At 44.9% G+C, this 17371-nt stretch overlaps 1 protein-coding gene and 1 pseudogene across 1 annotated transcript in view; one reads left to right on the top strand and one right to left on the bottom strand.

Moving 5' to 3' along the window:
* The first annotated feature begins 1395 nt into the window (after window positions 1–1395).
* On the top strand, window positions 1396–3830 carry LOC148098447 (uncharacterized; annotated as a pseudogene).
* A 5469-nt stretch (window positions 3831–9299) lies between these two features.
* Window positions 9300–17371, bottom strand: part of man1a1 (mannosidase, alpha, class 1A, member 1) — a 163340-nt gene continuing 155268 nt past the window's right edge. Inside the window, exon 12 of the mRNA XM_006805649.3 lies at window positions 9300–16573. Within this exon, the coding sequence (XP_006805712.2) occupies window positions 16447–16573 (127 nt within the window). The 3' untranslated portion in view covers window positions 9300–16446. The remainder of the gene's footprint in view (window positions 16574–17371) is intronic.

Raw genomic sequence — 17371 nt, 5'->3', positions numbered from 1 at the left:
TGTGTTTTTCCCCGATGCTGGAGTCACCTGGGGAGGAGATGCTAACGAGGACAGAGATGAGTCTGCTGACTCGGAGCTCCTGCTGTCTGACGACGGCGAGGAGGAAGATTTCACCTCCTTGGCTAGCATCAGCTGGGCTGCAAAGCCCTCGACTACCGGCAAGGTTGAAAAACCGACACCGCCGTCTCCCCTGGATCTCGACATGCAGGACATGTGCAAGCGCGCAGCCGCTAGGCTCAACATCCCGTGGCCCGCCATACAAACAGAGGTTGTAAAGTCTCGTTTTGACGGTAAGAAATTGCCGAAGGTGAAAAATACGGGGAAGCTTGTGTTGCCTGTTTTCCCTGAGCTACTCGATGAGATAGCGGTGACGTGAAAAGCAAAACCTTACAGCGAGAAACACCCCATCGTGGGGAGCTCTCTGCTGGATTGTGAGGGGATGGAGTCTATCGGCCTCCGCCAGATGCCACAAGTGGAGCCGTTGGTGGCGAGCCATCTTCACCCGAAAACGTCTCTGTCCTCATCGGCTCCATCTCTCCCCTCCAAAACAGACCGCTTCCAGTCTAGCCTTACAGATAAGTGCTACAAGGCAGCGGCTCTGTCAGTAAGAGCCCACAACGCCTCTTCTATGCTAATGGCTTACCAAGCTGAGCTAGAAGAGAGCATGACAGCTAACCCAGATACCACAGTGTGGGAAGAAATCTGCGTTATAACTGACCACGTCCTCCGCCCCCACAAGGTAGCCATACAGGCTACTGGAAGAGCCATGGGCCTCATGGTTCTTCAGGAGCGAGCACGCTGGCTCGGGCTCACCAACCTGACGACCAAGGAAAAAGAGGACACCCCTGTAGGTGGCTGTAGCTCAGGTGGTAGAGCAGGTCATCTACTGATCGGAAGGTTGGTGGTTCGATCCCTGGCTTCCCCAGTCTGCATGCCAAATATCCTTGGGCAAGATACTAACCCCAAATTGCTCTCCGATGCATCCATCGGAGTATGAATGTGTGTGTGAATATTACTTAGAAAGCACTTAGAAAAATGTGCTTGTGCGAATGGGTGTGAATGGGTGAATGTACAAGTTGTGTACAGCGCTTTGAGTGCTCAGAAAGAGTAGAAAAGCGCTATATAAGAACCAGTCCATTTACCATTACCATTCCCTGTCGTCCCTCAAGGTCTCTTCGGTGCGGCTGTTACATCCATGCAGAAGAGATGTGAGGAGAAAAAGAGAGATGATGAGGCTCTGAAACTCTGCCTGCCGAGGAGGGCCCAGCACGCCACCCCAGCAGCACCGCGCCAGTCATTCACGCAGGCAGCGTCTCGCCCGGTCCCCGCTTTCAGGATTCCCAAAGTGCCTAAGACGCAGGCAGCCCCCTAGGCTGCCAGGGCCCGTAAGAATCCATGGACTCGGAAGCAGTCTCCCCAGGCCAGACCTCAAGCGGCCCCTCCTCCTCCCCCCGCTGCCGCGATCGTGAGGAGGAAGAAGCGGCCGGCCTGACAGCTTCTCCTCTAGGTGGGAGCGAACCCAGTTTCCCCCCTTCATGGGCCGCCCTGCCGCCTCCCAGCTCCGTTCTAGAGCGAGTTCAACACACAGAGTGCTTAATTCGGGCCGGCGTTCCTGTCACCGGACCCGCCAGAGGGAAAGAGAGCCAAAGTTCGCAGTGTTGTTTCACAGGCACTTCTCTCATGCATTCTGTATTAAAAAAGCCCCGACACGCGCATCCAGGCAGTTTGCCGAGGGTGCTGTCGAGGGTTGCAAAACGCATGAAAAACTCAAACATGCTGAAAAACAGAGCACCGTCTGCCATAACGCAGCCCGTGGAGACTCGCGTTTCCACGGCTGTGATGATGCAGATGTGCCCGTCACCTCGCTCGCCTGTGACAGAGGTGACGGGACACCGAAATGGCGTATGTTTAGCGCTGCGACCACAAGGGGGCGCCAAAACGCCATATTCGGTGGAGTGGCCAGTGAGCGCTCTGTCTCTCCACATGAAGAGCTGGGCCACCTGCACTCAGTCAGCATGGGTGCTGAGGACATTGGAAAAGGGCTACAGGCTGCAATTCAGTGTCGCTCCACCACATTTCAAAGAAATCGTTTACTCTCGTGCTCTGGGCGAGTCAGCCAGTTTTCTCCTGGAGGAAATTTCCACCTTGAGAGACAAAGGAGCTATAAGAGTTGTCCCTCCCGAGGAAATGCACAGCGGATTTTATTCAAGGTATTTCCTTGTGCCAAAGAAAGGGGGGAGGGGGATGAGAGCCATTCTGGATCTCCGTGCCCTGAACCGGCATTTGAGGACATACAAGTTCAGGATGTTGACACACGGTTTGTACGAGCGGGCGACTGGTTCACATCAATCGACCTGAGGGATGCTTATTTCCACATCCCCATATATCCCCCACACCGAAAGTATCTGAGATTTGCTTTCCAGGGGAGAGCATATGAGTTTGTAGTCCTGCCTTTTGGTCTCTCACTGAGCCCAAGGGTGTTTGTGAAATGCACCGAGGCAGCAGTTGCCCCGCTCAGGAAAAAGGGCATTCGGGTGGCCACATACATCGACGATTGGCTGGTGGCAGCCCCAACCCGCCAGGGAGCGACTTGTCACACAAATGCTCTCATACACCATCTGGAGAGTTTGGGTTTCCAGATAAACGTGGAAAAGAGCACATTGACGCCAACTCAATGCATTACTTTCATAGGGCTCAGCCTAGACTCCCTTCGGGTGAGGGCTTTTCTGTCCCCGGAGAGAACAGCGGCCATACAGTCATCCCTAGCACTGTTTCGCAGAGGCAACACAGTGACCCTCAAACAGTGCCAGAGGCTGCTCGGTCTGATGGCTTCTTCTCTAGTGGCGATAACACTGGGACGCCTGCACATGAGAGGCTTTCAGCGCTGGGTGGGCTCGCGGGGACTGGACCCTCACCGAGACGGCCACCGTCGCGTGAGAGTCTCTGCAGACTGTTCACTCGCTCTCTGCGAGTGGAAGAGGCCAGGTTTCTTGTCTCAGGGTGTTGCCTTGGGGGCAGTTTCAGCCAGGAAGGTGATTTCCACAGATGCCTCTCTTTCGGGCTGGGGGGCCACCCACGAGGGCAGAACAGTGAATGGGGAATGGGGCCCTCACATGCGCTCCATCCACATAAACTGTCTGGAACTGCTGGCGGTTCACCTGTCGCTAAAACACTTTCTCCCTTGGCTGAGAGGTCATCATGTTTTAGTGAGGTCGGACAATTCCACCGTTGTGGCCTACATCAACAGACAGGGGGGTCTGGGGTCCCCCAAGTTACACACACTGGCACACAGACTGATAGTCTGGAGCAGTGTCCACCTGCTGTCACTGAGAGCAGGTCACGTGCCGGGAATCTTGAACTTTGGAGCAGATCTTCTCTCCAGGGGCAACCCGCTGTGTGGGGACTGGAAGCTTCACCCAGAGGTGGTGAAGCAGATCTGGCTGCGATTCGGTCAGGCGACCGTGGACGTTTATGCATCCAGGGAGAATGCTCAGTGTCCCCTGTTTTACTCGCTGCACGATCAGAGAGCTCCACTCGGGGTGGATGCTCTAGCTCACGAGTGGCCGAGAACCCTCCTCTATGCTTTTCCCCCAGTGGCCCTCATCTCTCCAACTCTGGCCAGAGTGAGGGAGAGAAGTCACTATTTGATTCTGATAGCCCCGCACTGGCCAGGGAAGCACTGGCTGGCGGAGATTTTTCAGCAGCTGTGCGGCCCACCTTGGCCGTTACCACTACGCAGAGACCTCCTGTCTCAGGCACAGGGGCAAATATTCCACCCCCACCCAGAGAGGCTAGCTCTATGGGCTTGGCCCGTGAGTGGTTTAACCTGAACACGGTGGGGCTCCCTCATAGTGTTATCGACACTATTCAGTGTTCTAGAGCATCGTCTACTAGGACGCTATATGAGCACAAGTGGCATGTGTTTGAAAGCTGGTGCTTAGAATCACAGGCCATCCCTTTTCAGTGCTCTGTGGCTGTGATTCTGTCGTTTCTTCAGGCCCTGATTGATAAGGGTAAAGCCTTCTCCACCATCAAGGTGTATGTTGGCACATGTTCCCCTATAGAACTGCCGGCCTTTTTCCCACCGCCTTTCTCCTCAGAGGAGCAACAGCGGCTGCATACCTTGTGTCCAGTCCGTGCTCTGCGCATTTACATGGACCGAACCCAGAGTGTCAGACAAAGTGACCAGCTGTTCGTGTCCTGGGCTAAACCACATATGGGAAAGCCTGTGTCTAAACAGCGCCTCTCCCATTGGATAGTAGGAGCAATTGCCCTGGCCTATACTAGCAGGGGCCTTCAGCCCCCTGCTGGCTTACGTGCGCATTCCACTAGAGGTCTGGCAACCTCATGGGCTCTCTTTAGGGGAGTTTCTATTCAGGAGGTGTGTGCAGCTGCATGCTGGACCTCACCTCATACATTTGCTAGGTTTTACAGGTTAGATGTGACAGCGCCTAACCTAGCACATTCAGTCCTCAGTGCAGGTTCTTCCCGGGTGGGGGCCTCTCCCCTGTGAAGTGCTGTTGGGGACAGTTGTCTTCTTAACAGGCATGTCTGGCAATCCGGGAGTCAGTATTTCTCCCATAGTGAGACACGAAACGAATGCTATGAAAGAGAACTTAAGGTTATGTATATAACCCCGGTTCTCTGAGTAGCATGAGTGAGTGTCTCACCAGACCGCCCTCCTTGCTATGGAAGCGAGGAAGAGGTGGGCTTGTTTTGAATGACATCTGACGCTATGTCAGCCTATTATATAGGGAGGCACTGGCCCCTCCTGACATGGGCGTCACCTAGCCAGCCTGTAAAGGCTGGCGTAATGGTATTTGAGCTTCTGATGAGGTCACGCAGGAGGCGTTCCCATAGTGAGACACTCACTCATGCTACTCAGAGAACCGGGGTTATATACATAACCTTAAGTTTTCTCTTCCTCCAATGCTTTTTGAGCTTCCAACAGTTCTTTCTTCATGTTTTCGTTCTCATTTTCTGCCTGTTGTTTTCCCATTTTCTCTCCTTTAAGTTTTAGACCCACATGCAGTAATTCCTGCAATACTACTTCAGTTTCAAACTTTGAATTTTTAGCGTCTCCTCTTGATTTTTCTGTCTCTTCTTTTAATTTGACATTTTCAGCCTGTATCATTTGGAATTCTTCTTGCAGGTTAATCAGCTGTACTGTATTGTATGGTGAAGCACTTGCCGATCCTCTTCTCGTTCTCCCTTGATTGATTTTGGCCTTTTAAACAAAGGAACCAACGTATTGTAGAGGAGTGAAGTGAAGTTTTCGATGTTTTTTTGTCAACTGTCGTCTGTCCTGCACAGAGATGCTGCTGTAGATGTGTCTCTAGCTGCGTCTGGATACAATGAAAAATGCTGTAACTAAGTGCTTGTGTTGCACAGTTCTACTAAACATTCCATTTCATGCATGCTCCGCCCACATGGTCAGGAATGTCAGGTGCTGCATCACCAAATGCTGCTCCCGTTGCCTAGCAATAACAGCTGTTTACTTTTTGGGGTCTGGTTCATTATTTAATAAAGAAAACATGTCCAGGTATTGGGTGCTGAGGCTCAGTGCATATTCTAGCCTGCTGTGTGGGTGGGCAGCTAGAAATCACTGGTGGGCAACATGAGTGAGGAGAAAACTGGAGCAGCCAAGCAGGGACCTGCAGGTTGCTGGTTTGAGTCTCTGTTCAGATGCTGGTGTCTCCTCTCTCTGAGATGTCTGCAATCAGTCCCAGATAAAACAATACGGAAAATAAACAAACACGTGACTAAATAACAATTATGACTCTGATGTGTTTCATGTGTAGCAGGATGGCCTCTATACAGCAGTCGCTGCAAGCATCCACATCGGCACACTTACTTTTCTTTAAGCAGGCGTGCTGGGGTCCTCCTAAGGAAAGTTTGAAACTTCATTTCCTTCATGCTGGTGAACTTTTTACCAAATATTTTCATCAAAGCTTCTCCATCACTGACAGGGATTGTTTGGATCTTCACACTCATCTTCACGAACCCTAAAAAATGAGTCTCACTTTGCTCATATAATGCAGGAGTGCCTCCATATTCCTCAAAAGTCTATGCAAACATGTAACAGTATCCCATATTCATAGAAATATTATTGATATTATAACAAAAGCTGTCACCAACACAATTGTCCCAAGTGCTTTTTTTAAACAGGATTTTCAACTAGAGGATTTCCCTATAGCTTAATTTTTTTAAAAATATTTTGTACACAATAACAGAATAATTTCAGAAAAACACAAAATGACTGGTGTCAATATTATTTGCCCCACAAAAAAGGTCGAATATAAAAAAAAAAAAAAAAGCACTACAGCTCAGTTGTTCCCGCCCTCCTTTGTCCTCCTGTTTCTCCTCCCTCTCCCCTCCAACGAGGAGTTTGATGGCGTGTGAGACAAAGGAGTTTTTAAGCCTGTTGGTTCTTGTCTTTGGGAGAAGCAACCTGTCGCTGAACAGGCTCCTCTGATTATTTACCACCGTGTGCAGAGGATGCCCAGCATTGTCCATAATGTCCAGCAGTTTCTTTAATGTCCTTTTCTCTGCCACTGTCACCAAAGTGTCCAGCTTCATGCCGACCACAGAGCCAGCCTTCCTCATTCGTTTTTCCAGCCTGGATGAGTCCTTCTGTGCTTATATTACCTCACGTCATGCGTCTTCAGTCAGACAATGATTTGGATAGTCAAATGAGAGCCATCTTGCGTAAATGTACGTTGAGCACAATATTAATAGTGCAGCGCGTATCGTGAGTTACAAAGAAAGAAAGGCAGTGGAGATCTAAGCAATCTAAGCTTCCCCTTTGAACAGGGGAAGTTTAAGTCCATTTTGAAGAAGTGAGAGAAAAGCTCATTAAGTCAGTGTCACTACTTTTAATATCACTGTCATAGTGATCTTTTATTACATACGATTTGCATGTTTGTCCTCACTTGTGTGTGCTCGACATCAGTTGGTTTTGCATCTTTACTTGTTTGCATCATATCTGTTGTCACTTCCGATGCCCTCTTGCCCAGGACTCTGTTGGAAAATAGATTTTAATCTCAAGTAGCCTTTCACCTGATTAAATAAAGGATAACAACATAATAGCAAGATGGTCTTAAACATCTCACAGTCTGAACTCAAACACTCGGGCCTTTTCCTCCATGACACACATTAATAGCTAACACGAAAGAACCATTGTGCTAAGAACTACTTTTTTTTTTTTGTCCAGAAAGTGCAACATTACTGGCAAAAACACGCAGTCGTGGATGCTGAGCAGGCATAGGTACATACAGTACTCCCATTTATACACAGAGTGCTTAGGCTTGCAGTGAGGTAGGGTGAGCTTTAACACCCCCCATCATTGGGACTCTAAGCATCTACAAAATATCTTTCCTCCAAAGTCTCACCGTCATCCTACAGACAACTCCCTCGTAGCATACTTGAACATGTACCTCTTTCTTCTGTTAATTCCTTAAGGCTCCAAGGACCACTCATCCTGAAGAGATTAGATGAGTGATGGGTACAGCAGAGAAACATCACATTCCTCCTTGGAGCATTAACAACAGGTGTCACACTAATAGTGGAAGGCATCGTGCTGAGGTTTAGGCTTCAGTTTTCCTTGTGATTGTGTTCGGTCGCTCTCTCACACATTGTGATGAAAGTTTTGTTTCTTGTCCTTTTCACACTTGTTTGATTGCTTGTTGTCTGTGGCCTCGTCAGTTGCTCAATAGGTGGAATTCAAGGTTGGATACAGTTCAGTAATCAGCAGGTGAGATGGACTTCAGCACCTTTTTTTTAAAGTTTACTTTTATAAATCCACAAAAAGCTTCTTATACCCCGATTAAACACACACACACACACACACACACACACACACACACACAGGTCTAAACTCAACAATCTCACTGACCTCATAATTACATTAAGAAGAAGACACCCTAAAGCCTAAACTGAGCCCAGGCTTGTTAATATGACGCCCTTGGTTTTTCTAGTCTTAATGACCATTTACAAAAGGAACTTATTGGTGTAGGAAGCATGTTGTCTAACAAAGCATATTTTTGTAGTGCACATCAAGCTTCAAGACACTTATAGGCAGAACCTTTTTCTGTAAGAGGTTACCCTGATGAGTGTTGAGGCATAAGTCGAGTGTTGTGGGGGGTGGAAATGATACAGTGGCCCCTCTGCTGTGGTAGTGATGAGCAGTCTCATTCCTCTGTGAAAGCATGCAGAAAGAAGCAGCTACAGCAGCCCAAGTTGCATCTGTGTGGCCCAGTTTTGAGTGAACTGTTAGTATCCACCTGTCCTGCTGATTCAACTTTGCAACACCTCTCTGCATCTCTCCGCTTCACCAGCTACAGGCCGGGCTAAAGCACGACACTAAGCCTTTGTCATAAGTTTCCAGTTAGGAGCCACTAATGTGCTGTGAAAGCTTTTTAATGTTTGTCCAGCTGTGTAGTGTCTGGCCTCCAAGATGTATGTGCTTCGGTTTTATTCATTGAGTGAAATTCCAGCATTTTATTAGTCTAATAATTAGCAGATGTGTGTAACCACAGTAGATAGCAGTAACTTAAATTTCTTCCACCCAAGTCCAAAGCCCACGATCCTTCAGACAAACACCTAGTCAGCCAACCATATGTCTGCAACTCAAAGCATTTAGACATGTAGACACCTCAAATGGAGCATGAGGAAGAAAGTTGGTTTAAATGATTGGACGCGGGACGGTTGTTGGTGGTGTTGGGTTGATCTGAGTATTTCAGAAACTGCTGAACTGCTGCGACTTTCCCACACAACTATGTCTACAGTTTAGAGAAGTATGGTCTGAAAAAGGGGAAACAGAGTGGATGATAATGTTTTGTTGACATTAGAGAATGGCCAGACTGCTTCAAGATGAAGGCAACAAATAACCACTTGTTACACTCAAGGTACAGCGAGGAACATGAACGAATGCACAAAACCTTGAAGCAGATGGGCTACAATTTACACAGTTCACAGGCTCACGAAAATTGGACAGAAGCCTAAAAAAATGTTGCCTGTTCTAGTGAGATTCAATTTCTGCTGCAACTGATTGTAGGGCCATAATTTGATGTAAAAAGTTTGAAAGAGGGGATCCATCTACTTAAGTATCCCAATGAACGCATTAATACCATGCTCTTATTCTGAAAAGACAAGTTTAGAGCTCTAAATCTGAAAGTATTTTTGTGTTCGCAGCCCAGACACATTTTTAGCACAGGTTTTAAATTCATATCACAAATCCAATAAATTCCATAACAGGTCTGTTGATTAAAATAACACAGTACAAATCCAAAGAAACCACATATTAAAAGATTTTTTTATTCACAATAGAAGTGTAACAAATATAGTTTATTAAAAAGTCTGCTGCTCATTAATATCATCTTAATCCATAAGCTCAGGAGATTTTTATATAAATGTCGAGCAGCCAGTTTGCCGGAATGGAATATTTACATTTTTACTCAATAATTATAATATTAACACAATAAAACAGATTTCCCCACAAAATTAAAATATTGCATATAAATGCAAAGTAAACTATGTGCAATGGAAAGATTATCAGCAATATTTTGTACAGATACATTTCTGAGGTTCACACGTTTAAACCCTTTAAAGGAGATTTATGACCATTTTCAGGAATTCAGATTGAGTTCCAGTCATTTCTAGTGGTCGTGTACCACCACGAAAAACAAATGTCTGTGTGGTCTGTGTGAGACGTTTAAGGAAAGGTGGTGTATATTCAAAGAGGACTGACTGATTTTGGTTTGAACTCCTGAAACTGGTGTAATTCTCCTTTAATATTCACTAATAGAAAGGCATTGGAAAGCAACAGACCGTCAACACAATAATCATAAAATCACCAAAGACATTTCAGCTTAATCATGAAAACAACAAATAAAAAAAATATCAAGTCTGCATGTGAGAATGAACAAAAGCCTGATGTCACACAACGTGAAGCTAAAGCAAACATCAGAAACCAAATACATTCTCCAGATCTCCTTTTGCAGGTAGTGAAACGACCAGTTCAGTGTCAAATAAGAGACAGAGAAAAAATGTTAAAATGATAGAAATCCAGGTGGACACGAGCACAAGAGAAACTAAATTCTTTTGAAGAAAAAGCTGGGACTGAGCCCTTTAAGTCTAAACAGGTCAAATGTTTCTAAGAATACAAACCTTCAAAATAAAAGTCTGCACACAGGGCTTAAAAATCGACAACAACAACAACATTTATAATCATATGTATACTGCGTCCAACTAATGCCTGGAAAGCAAATTTCCCTGTTGGGAGATTACTCCTCAAAATGCTGCAAATGACTGCTGAAAATATCACGAAATCTCACCCATTCAAATCTCTATTAACGATCATATTTACCTGAGGCTTAAAAAAAAGAAAGAAAAGAAAGTACATCCCACACACCATTAAATGTTTTGATCTGTAACCGGACAGAAATCATCAGAAATTTTAAATAATTTAAATCACATCAGAGAGATATCAGTACCTTAATGCTGAGATGTAGCCTTAACTCTTTTCTCTCTTTTATCTAACTGCACACTGGACATTTTTGTGGGTTCAGGACTGTCACAGGGTATTCTTGACCTCAAGAAGATATTTACATGTTAGACTGTAACTTGACCATCTCAGGGAATGACGTGATAGAGAAAATACTCGGGCTGTTAGCTGCAGGTCTTAAATGCCAAGTACATAAAGTATCTAAAACCATCAGGATCAATGTGAACGACCAATGCCAGGTTCAGACTACACGACGTCAGCGAGAAGTTGAACTCGGGAACAAGAACTGGCGTTATGGACGAAAGAATGCCTCACCACGTCCTGACTGCAGAAAGTGTAAAAATAATAAATAAAAAATAACACCAAGACCTTAAAAGTGAGGCTAATCCTGCCTTCTTTCTAATGGCCATCAGGGGGCGACCTGTCTGGTTTCAAAAAGAAGTATTTGTGTCCACAGACCTCTTCTCACTATGTTTTTAGATACCACTGCTACACATCGTTAACTTTTATCTTCTTTCTCCCAAAGTCTGCATCACTAAAGAGCCTGGCTCTACCGGAGGTTTCTTCCTGTTAAAATGCAGTTTTTCCTTTCCACTGTCACCTAGTGCTTGCTCATAAGAGACTCTTTGATTGTTGGAGTTTTCGCTCTAATATTTTAGAGTCTTTTGATAGTATAAAGTGCCTTAAGGTGACTGTTGTTATCATTTAGTGTGACAACTAATACAGAGAAAACCCAGCACTTGGAAACAGTGGGAAGGAAAAACTCCCTTTTAACAGGAAGAAAACCCGGCTGAACCGGGCTCAGGGAAGGGCAGCCATCTGCCGTAACGGACTTGGGGTGAAACAAAACATCCTTGTGATTTCTTTGGTCACAATGTTGTAGTTCCTCATAGTTTGCACGGCAGATACTGACCTGTCTGCAAACACTTGCTAGCAAAAAAAAAAAAGTTACTCAACCCAAAAACTGAGAACATTTTCTTTCAAAATAAAAGTCGAGCTTGACAGTTGGAGCCATCATGTTTCAAAACTTCTACTACTTTGAAGGGAAATTACGGTCTATGTTTCTGGTTTGTGCTGCTCTTTTTCACTGTTTCACTAGAGCGCAGAAAGTAGTCTAAGAGTGTTTGCAGACACGCCAGTGTCTTCCATAAAAACTACAGGCAACCATGGCGATCAGTTTCACCTCATCACTGTCTACAATCTCCACCAACTACTCAGGGAATACAAAGCTTCTCGGTTTCTAGGTGGTAGCTGACAAATTTCTAGGCCTCCGTGCCTGTGGGTGAAGCCTGTCACAGCAGTCGGCAGAGATCAAAGTAATCGATTACAAATTAAACCCAGCCAGCTGATAACTGTCACTGTTCAGTATCTTAACATTTACTACCAGTAAAGTACACATTTCCTGTAGTTTGCATTTTTTTTTCATACAGCAACATAAAAAGGAATAAAAACAAAAACAAGAAATCAGAAGAAAATAATCACACGTTCCCTCATTAGAGGCTTTCTGTTTCAATTAAGTGACGTCTCTATTGTCAAACTTGTCGGATGAAGATTCGCGAGCCCGTCCCACTGAACCCAAAACATGGATGAAGCAGAATTTTGTTACTTTGATCAGCAGCCATCAGACAGCGATGTTTACATATTTTAACCGTGCTGTTATCAGCTCTCACTGGTTTCTGTGATTTCATACAAAGCTGCACAGTGTGCTAACACTCTACTGTACAATGAACACTTTATGTCTTTAACTCTTCTTATGTTTTTTTGTCACATCCAGAGAAAAACAAAAATGTCCCTACAGTGTAGAAATAAACCTCATGTGATAGATTTGGTCATTTCCCACATAAACAGCTACATTAAGCAGCTCTCCATCTGTTTTGCTCTCAAACCTTTTCCTGTCTGCACGCCTGGCTTCCACTTTCTGTGGCGTCACAAGATACCAGAAAGCCCCCCAAAAAACAAACCCCCGAAACAAAGCGACCCCCCAAATAACCCAAAAAACAAACATAACAAAGCACACAGAAGCGAACAAAGACAAAAATACAAACAAAATATTCTTCGCTTCACATTGGATGGTACATTCATGCGGCTCCCTACAGGTTTTCCCATCGACTCCCAGGTGTTTCCTTCGCCCCTTTTTTCTGTTGTTCTGTAAAGGTGCCAGCTCTTTAAAACCCAACAGACCAGCACACAGCTGTGAAGCTTTCTCTCTGCCAGTCTTTGTCTCTAATCCAATTAAAACCCCACAGCGCCACCTAGGGGTCGGCTCCCAATGTTTCCTACGTTCTCTAGCACAGAATAAATTAACACAATCAGCAGAATTACAATAATACACCATCACATGGGTAATAAATGCCACTCTAACTAAACCAAACGGTAAGCTCTGCCGTCTGTACAGTGACAGAAAGAACATGAAGAGATTGGTCACAGCTCAGAGAATAAGAAACGATATATCAGTGTTGGTAAAACGGGGGCTTCAGCATTTTGGGCTTTACTTTTCCAAACAAAATAAAAAAAATCTGGGAGTTTACCATCGTGCAAACACAGGACTGTGGTATGGTTTATCAAAGCTTCCTGTTTTGTGAATAGTGGCGATTTTGAGGTGGCAGGAAGTAAAAAATTCTGAATGCTTGGGGACTGAATCAGGAAAAATTGACTCTTCTAAAGGGAGAGAAGTAGTGCTGTAGTGCTATTCATCCATCTAGATTATTTTGTTGTTAGCCGACTGTTTTTGTAGATATTGGCTGTAGAGATTTCTGCCGTTTCTTGAATATTGAGTTTTTTATGTCTTGATGCATGCTCAATCATCCAAGTAAGTAAATCCCCAAAAGTTGATTCTGTTCATCTGGACGTAGCGTTTTCAGTGGGGGAAACGTTTCGTCACTCATCCAAGTGACTTCCTCAGTCTCAGCTAACTGTGGTTTCCCCAATCTTATGTACTGTTTATAACATTGGAGAAACCTGCAGTCAGCTGAGACTGAAGAAGCCACTTGGGTGAGTGACGAAACGTTTCCCCCACTGAAAACGCTACGTCCAGATGAACAGAATCAACTTTTGGGGATAAACCTTTTACGAATCCACAAAACTCTACAAACATTCTTCTGAGCGGTTTCATGTATTTCCTTTCCATCAATCTGTGCCCATTAAACGTGCTGGAAGAAGTGCACATAAACCCATGATGTTTTCCTCTTGACTGTATGTTCTACAAAACTGGAGGACTCGCACCAAAAAAATCTAGATGGATAAAACAACACTGCAGGTAAGGTGGAAGATGCAGAGCTGATGATGAAACAAGAAAAAAACAAAAACAGGAAGCACTGATTCTGAAACCCTTACAGACTGATTTACCTGCTCTGAGACACCTGGGGTAAATGTTCTTTAACCTGCTGAGAAAAATAACCTTCACCAGCGTCGCTCAGCCAGCACAAATAAATCAGCTCAGCAGTGATCCTGTTGTTGACTGAACTTTCTAAAGACTCACCATCTGTCAGTTTAAAGCTCATTTGGAGGATAAGCAGAACTGAATGTGCAGTTGTATGAGCTACGCCCTCGCTCCATCGAATATTCAATCTAAAGGCTCAAAGTACAACAGTGCATGTTTTCCCTTTCTTTGTTTGTTGAGCTGAAAATACTTTTACAGACATAGAAGTAGCTGTTGACTTATCAGACTGCGGTTATTCAGACTGTAATATGAAGCTCTTACCACTAGATGTCAGTATAGCCAAACAAATATGTGTTGACTGAGCCCTGCACAGGTCTCAAATGATTAGACAGCGATTCCCAACAGAGACGCAGACTCTGGAGATGGAAAAAGTAAAGCGCATAGGACTTATTTTCAATTTCAATTCTTAACTCAGGACTTTGGTGTTCTGATCTCCCTCTTAGCACAACAAAGCCCAAGTTCCTACCAACTCTTGAGCCATTTATCAAGCCCAACTTAGTCCAAACGTCAAATTAAAAAGCAGTTATCATCCTTTAATCCGTGTCTAGTTTTATTATAATCCTCATCAGAGCAATGGGAGCTCTTAGTTAAAGCTGCAATACTGCTTTGAAACTGCTTTTTGTGTTTGCGTGAGCTGCTTTCTCCCTCCTTCTCTACAGTGAAGGCACTAGATCGAAGACTAAACTGGATTAAATCTGGTTCCTGTGTGGCATCGGGAGAAGTCTTCACCGTGAAATTAAACTAAAATGACCAGGCGAGCGCGACTCTGAAGATACAAAAGCAGCAAACACGGTCACAAACTCTACGTATGAGTGGAGGATGAAAAAAAACAAAACAAAAAAACCCGTTAACGACAGCACGGTGAAGCTGTGTTGCAGTAGTATGGCTTCTTGTGTGTGTGTGAAGGTGGATAGTTATAGAAGAGTCGAGCGACGGCGTCTCCTCACAGAGGAGGGAAGATCCTACAGGCTGCCCTACGCGGACCTGGAGGACGGAAACAAGAAGAAGCAACACCGCGGTGAAGAAGAGGACGAGGGCTCGACTGATGCACAAGGATTACAGAGGACTGTAATAAATCAGTTTCCTCTTGTAGAGAGCCTGGAAGCTAAATTTTTAATGCATACACATGGTCAATTGTGAGGATATTAGCATTTTCAGAAGATTTCTGTTGAATGTCAGGACCTAATCAGTACCTAATTCTTTCTACAGCTTTCATCCGCACTCCAACTAATCTCCATGCTCCATTACAGCTGTGCAGACATCATCTTTGGAGTAAGACTGTGAAAAGTGGTTGAACGCTCCATCAGACTGAGGCAAATGTTCCTTTTTTTCTTTTGGTTCATGCTCTTTTCAGTGTTTAAAAGCCTGTAATCATAGGCTGTGAATTTTGTTCCTTTCCAAAAAGGAAGAAAGAAAAAAATTTTTCTTTTATTTTTCAGTAAATGGAGAAAAACTGTCGAACGAATTCTGATTCCGTTTTTAAAACCCCTGTGCCGGTCGAACCCCCAGAGCACATATGAGAAGGAGAAAGAGATCTAAAAGCGGGTCAAAGATGCAGATGAAAAGCAGAAGAAGAATACGGAGGAGGAGGAGGATGGCTTTGTGTAAACATCGTGGGGAGAAAGTGGAGTTACTGGCAGGTAATGAGCTGGTGCGGCTGGTCGTCATTTGTCACATCCAACTCAAGAGAATGGAAGGAGGAAGCAGAGTCGGTTAGGTTTATAAAAAGAGGCTCGGGTTGTGCTGCGTCTTTCCTTTTTTTCTATTTTCTTTTAAGAAAACCAGCGGTTCTCTGACGACACTATGAAACACTCAAGTCGGTGCAGGAAAGACCGGTTCCTAGTTTCTATTCAGATGTTGTTGTGGTAGAGCAGCAGGTAAAAGACGACACATGTGAAGGGAATTGAGCGTCCGTTCACGCGGCCAGCCAGCCTTGTGATCCTCAGTGGGGAGCTTTTCCTTGGTGTGGTGCCCAAACACTCGGGCTCCATGGTAGTTCATATCAGTGGTGAATGACTGTCAGCGTCCTCCTCCTCATCAAAAATGGCTACTAGCAACAATTACACTGATGAATAAAGTGATAGCTGGTCACACTGTCCCTCCAAATGAACAGAAAAGTGAAGGAAGTCAAACAGAGTTGTGAAATAAACAGCCTTTTTTTTTCTTTAGATCTTGATTCAAATTATTATGTCTACATTTTGATGAGCTATCATGTTATTCAGCAGTACATATGTTGCTTTGGGTCAGCCTTTGGACTCAACCAGAGAAGAAGAAAAAAAAATCAAGTGAAGGAAAACAAAACAAAAAAAAACCCTGGAGTCCCCACCGAGAACCCGGCTCCAGCACAAGTGGGTTCAGTTTTGAGCCCATCAACAATATCAGGTGAAGTCTGATCTGTAACCACTCAGGGCTCCAAGCGGCTCAACAGTTTCAGACAGCTGGAGGCTCAGTATACAGGATCGAGGTTCTCACACGTTTCTGGGCATCGGTGCAGGCAGGTCCGTTACTCCACTTCGTTGGGTCTGTCCGTTTTATCCTTCCTTATGACGGGCAGGGGGTGAGCCTCGGTATTGAAGACCCAGTGTTCGAATGGTAGGTGGTCATCCTCAGAGAAGAGGAGGTAGAGATACCTGTGAGAGAGAAGAAGGGGTCAGATCAAGTTGCCAAACTACGAAATGTTGCAGCAAACTTAGCATAAATGATCCAAAATAAAGTAATGTTTGTGACTGTGCTGTGGTTCCACCCAAATTCATTATTCATAAACTGTTTAAATGCGCTTCAATTCCCTCCTTCATTTCTTTATGAGAGTTGTGGAAATCAAAATAAAATAAAATAAAAACAGTTTACTCCTGAGCATTTCAGCTTTTGCAATATTTATTCGACGGTTTCGCCAAAGCCGTGATGAGACCGATGTGGAACTGAAAGCGAAGAATGGGTGCGACTCTATTTCAGACTGGTTTATGAAACTTGAAGTCATGCAATTTTTGTGCTTCGCTGTCATCAAACCGCCCTGTTATGAAACGGCCCTGAAATATTAGTATTATTATCCATCAAAGGAGTGATAAGCAAAGTGAAAGAGTTTCAGGACAGCTGGCGGTCCTGTGGCGTCTTATCAGATTTCATCATGTTGAGTGAAAAACAAACGATTTGTTTTCAACGGGTCGAAAATGAAAATTTAAACAATGGAGCTGAAGAAAAGGGACCAGCTTAAAAAGAAAGCGTGAGCTAAGGATGAAATAATGACTCAGTCGAGAAGCTGGTCGTCCACGAAGCCTTCAAACTCCAGGACGAGTCCCCATCCTCCTCTGCTTGCCTGCCAGCCAAACAAGCAGACAGCAGCGAGTGATTGAAGGCAGACAGGAGTGTGAAGTACGACGGCGTCCTTGGCAGCATCGGCAAGATGAATGCTGGAAGATGCCAGAGTCCCC

This window comes from Neolamprologus brichardi, chromosome 15, assembly GCF_056152115.1.
Source record: "Neolamprologus brichardi isolate AB-2024 chromosome 15, ASM5615211v1, whole genome shotgun sequence".
In the NCBI taxonomy this organism is placed as follows: domain Eukaryota; kingdom Metazoa; phylum Chordata; class Actinopteri; order Cichliformes; family Cichlidae; genus Neolamprologus; species Neolamprologus brichardi.
Note: the sequence above shows the minus strand (reverse complement) of the source record. Positions and strands in the feature narration are given on the sequence as shown.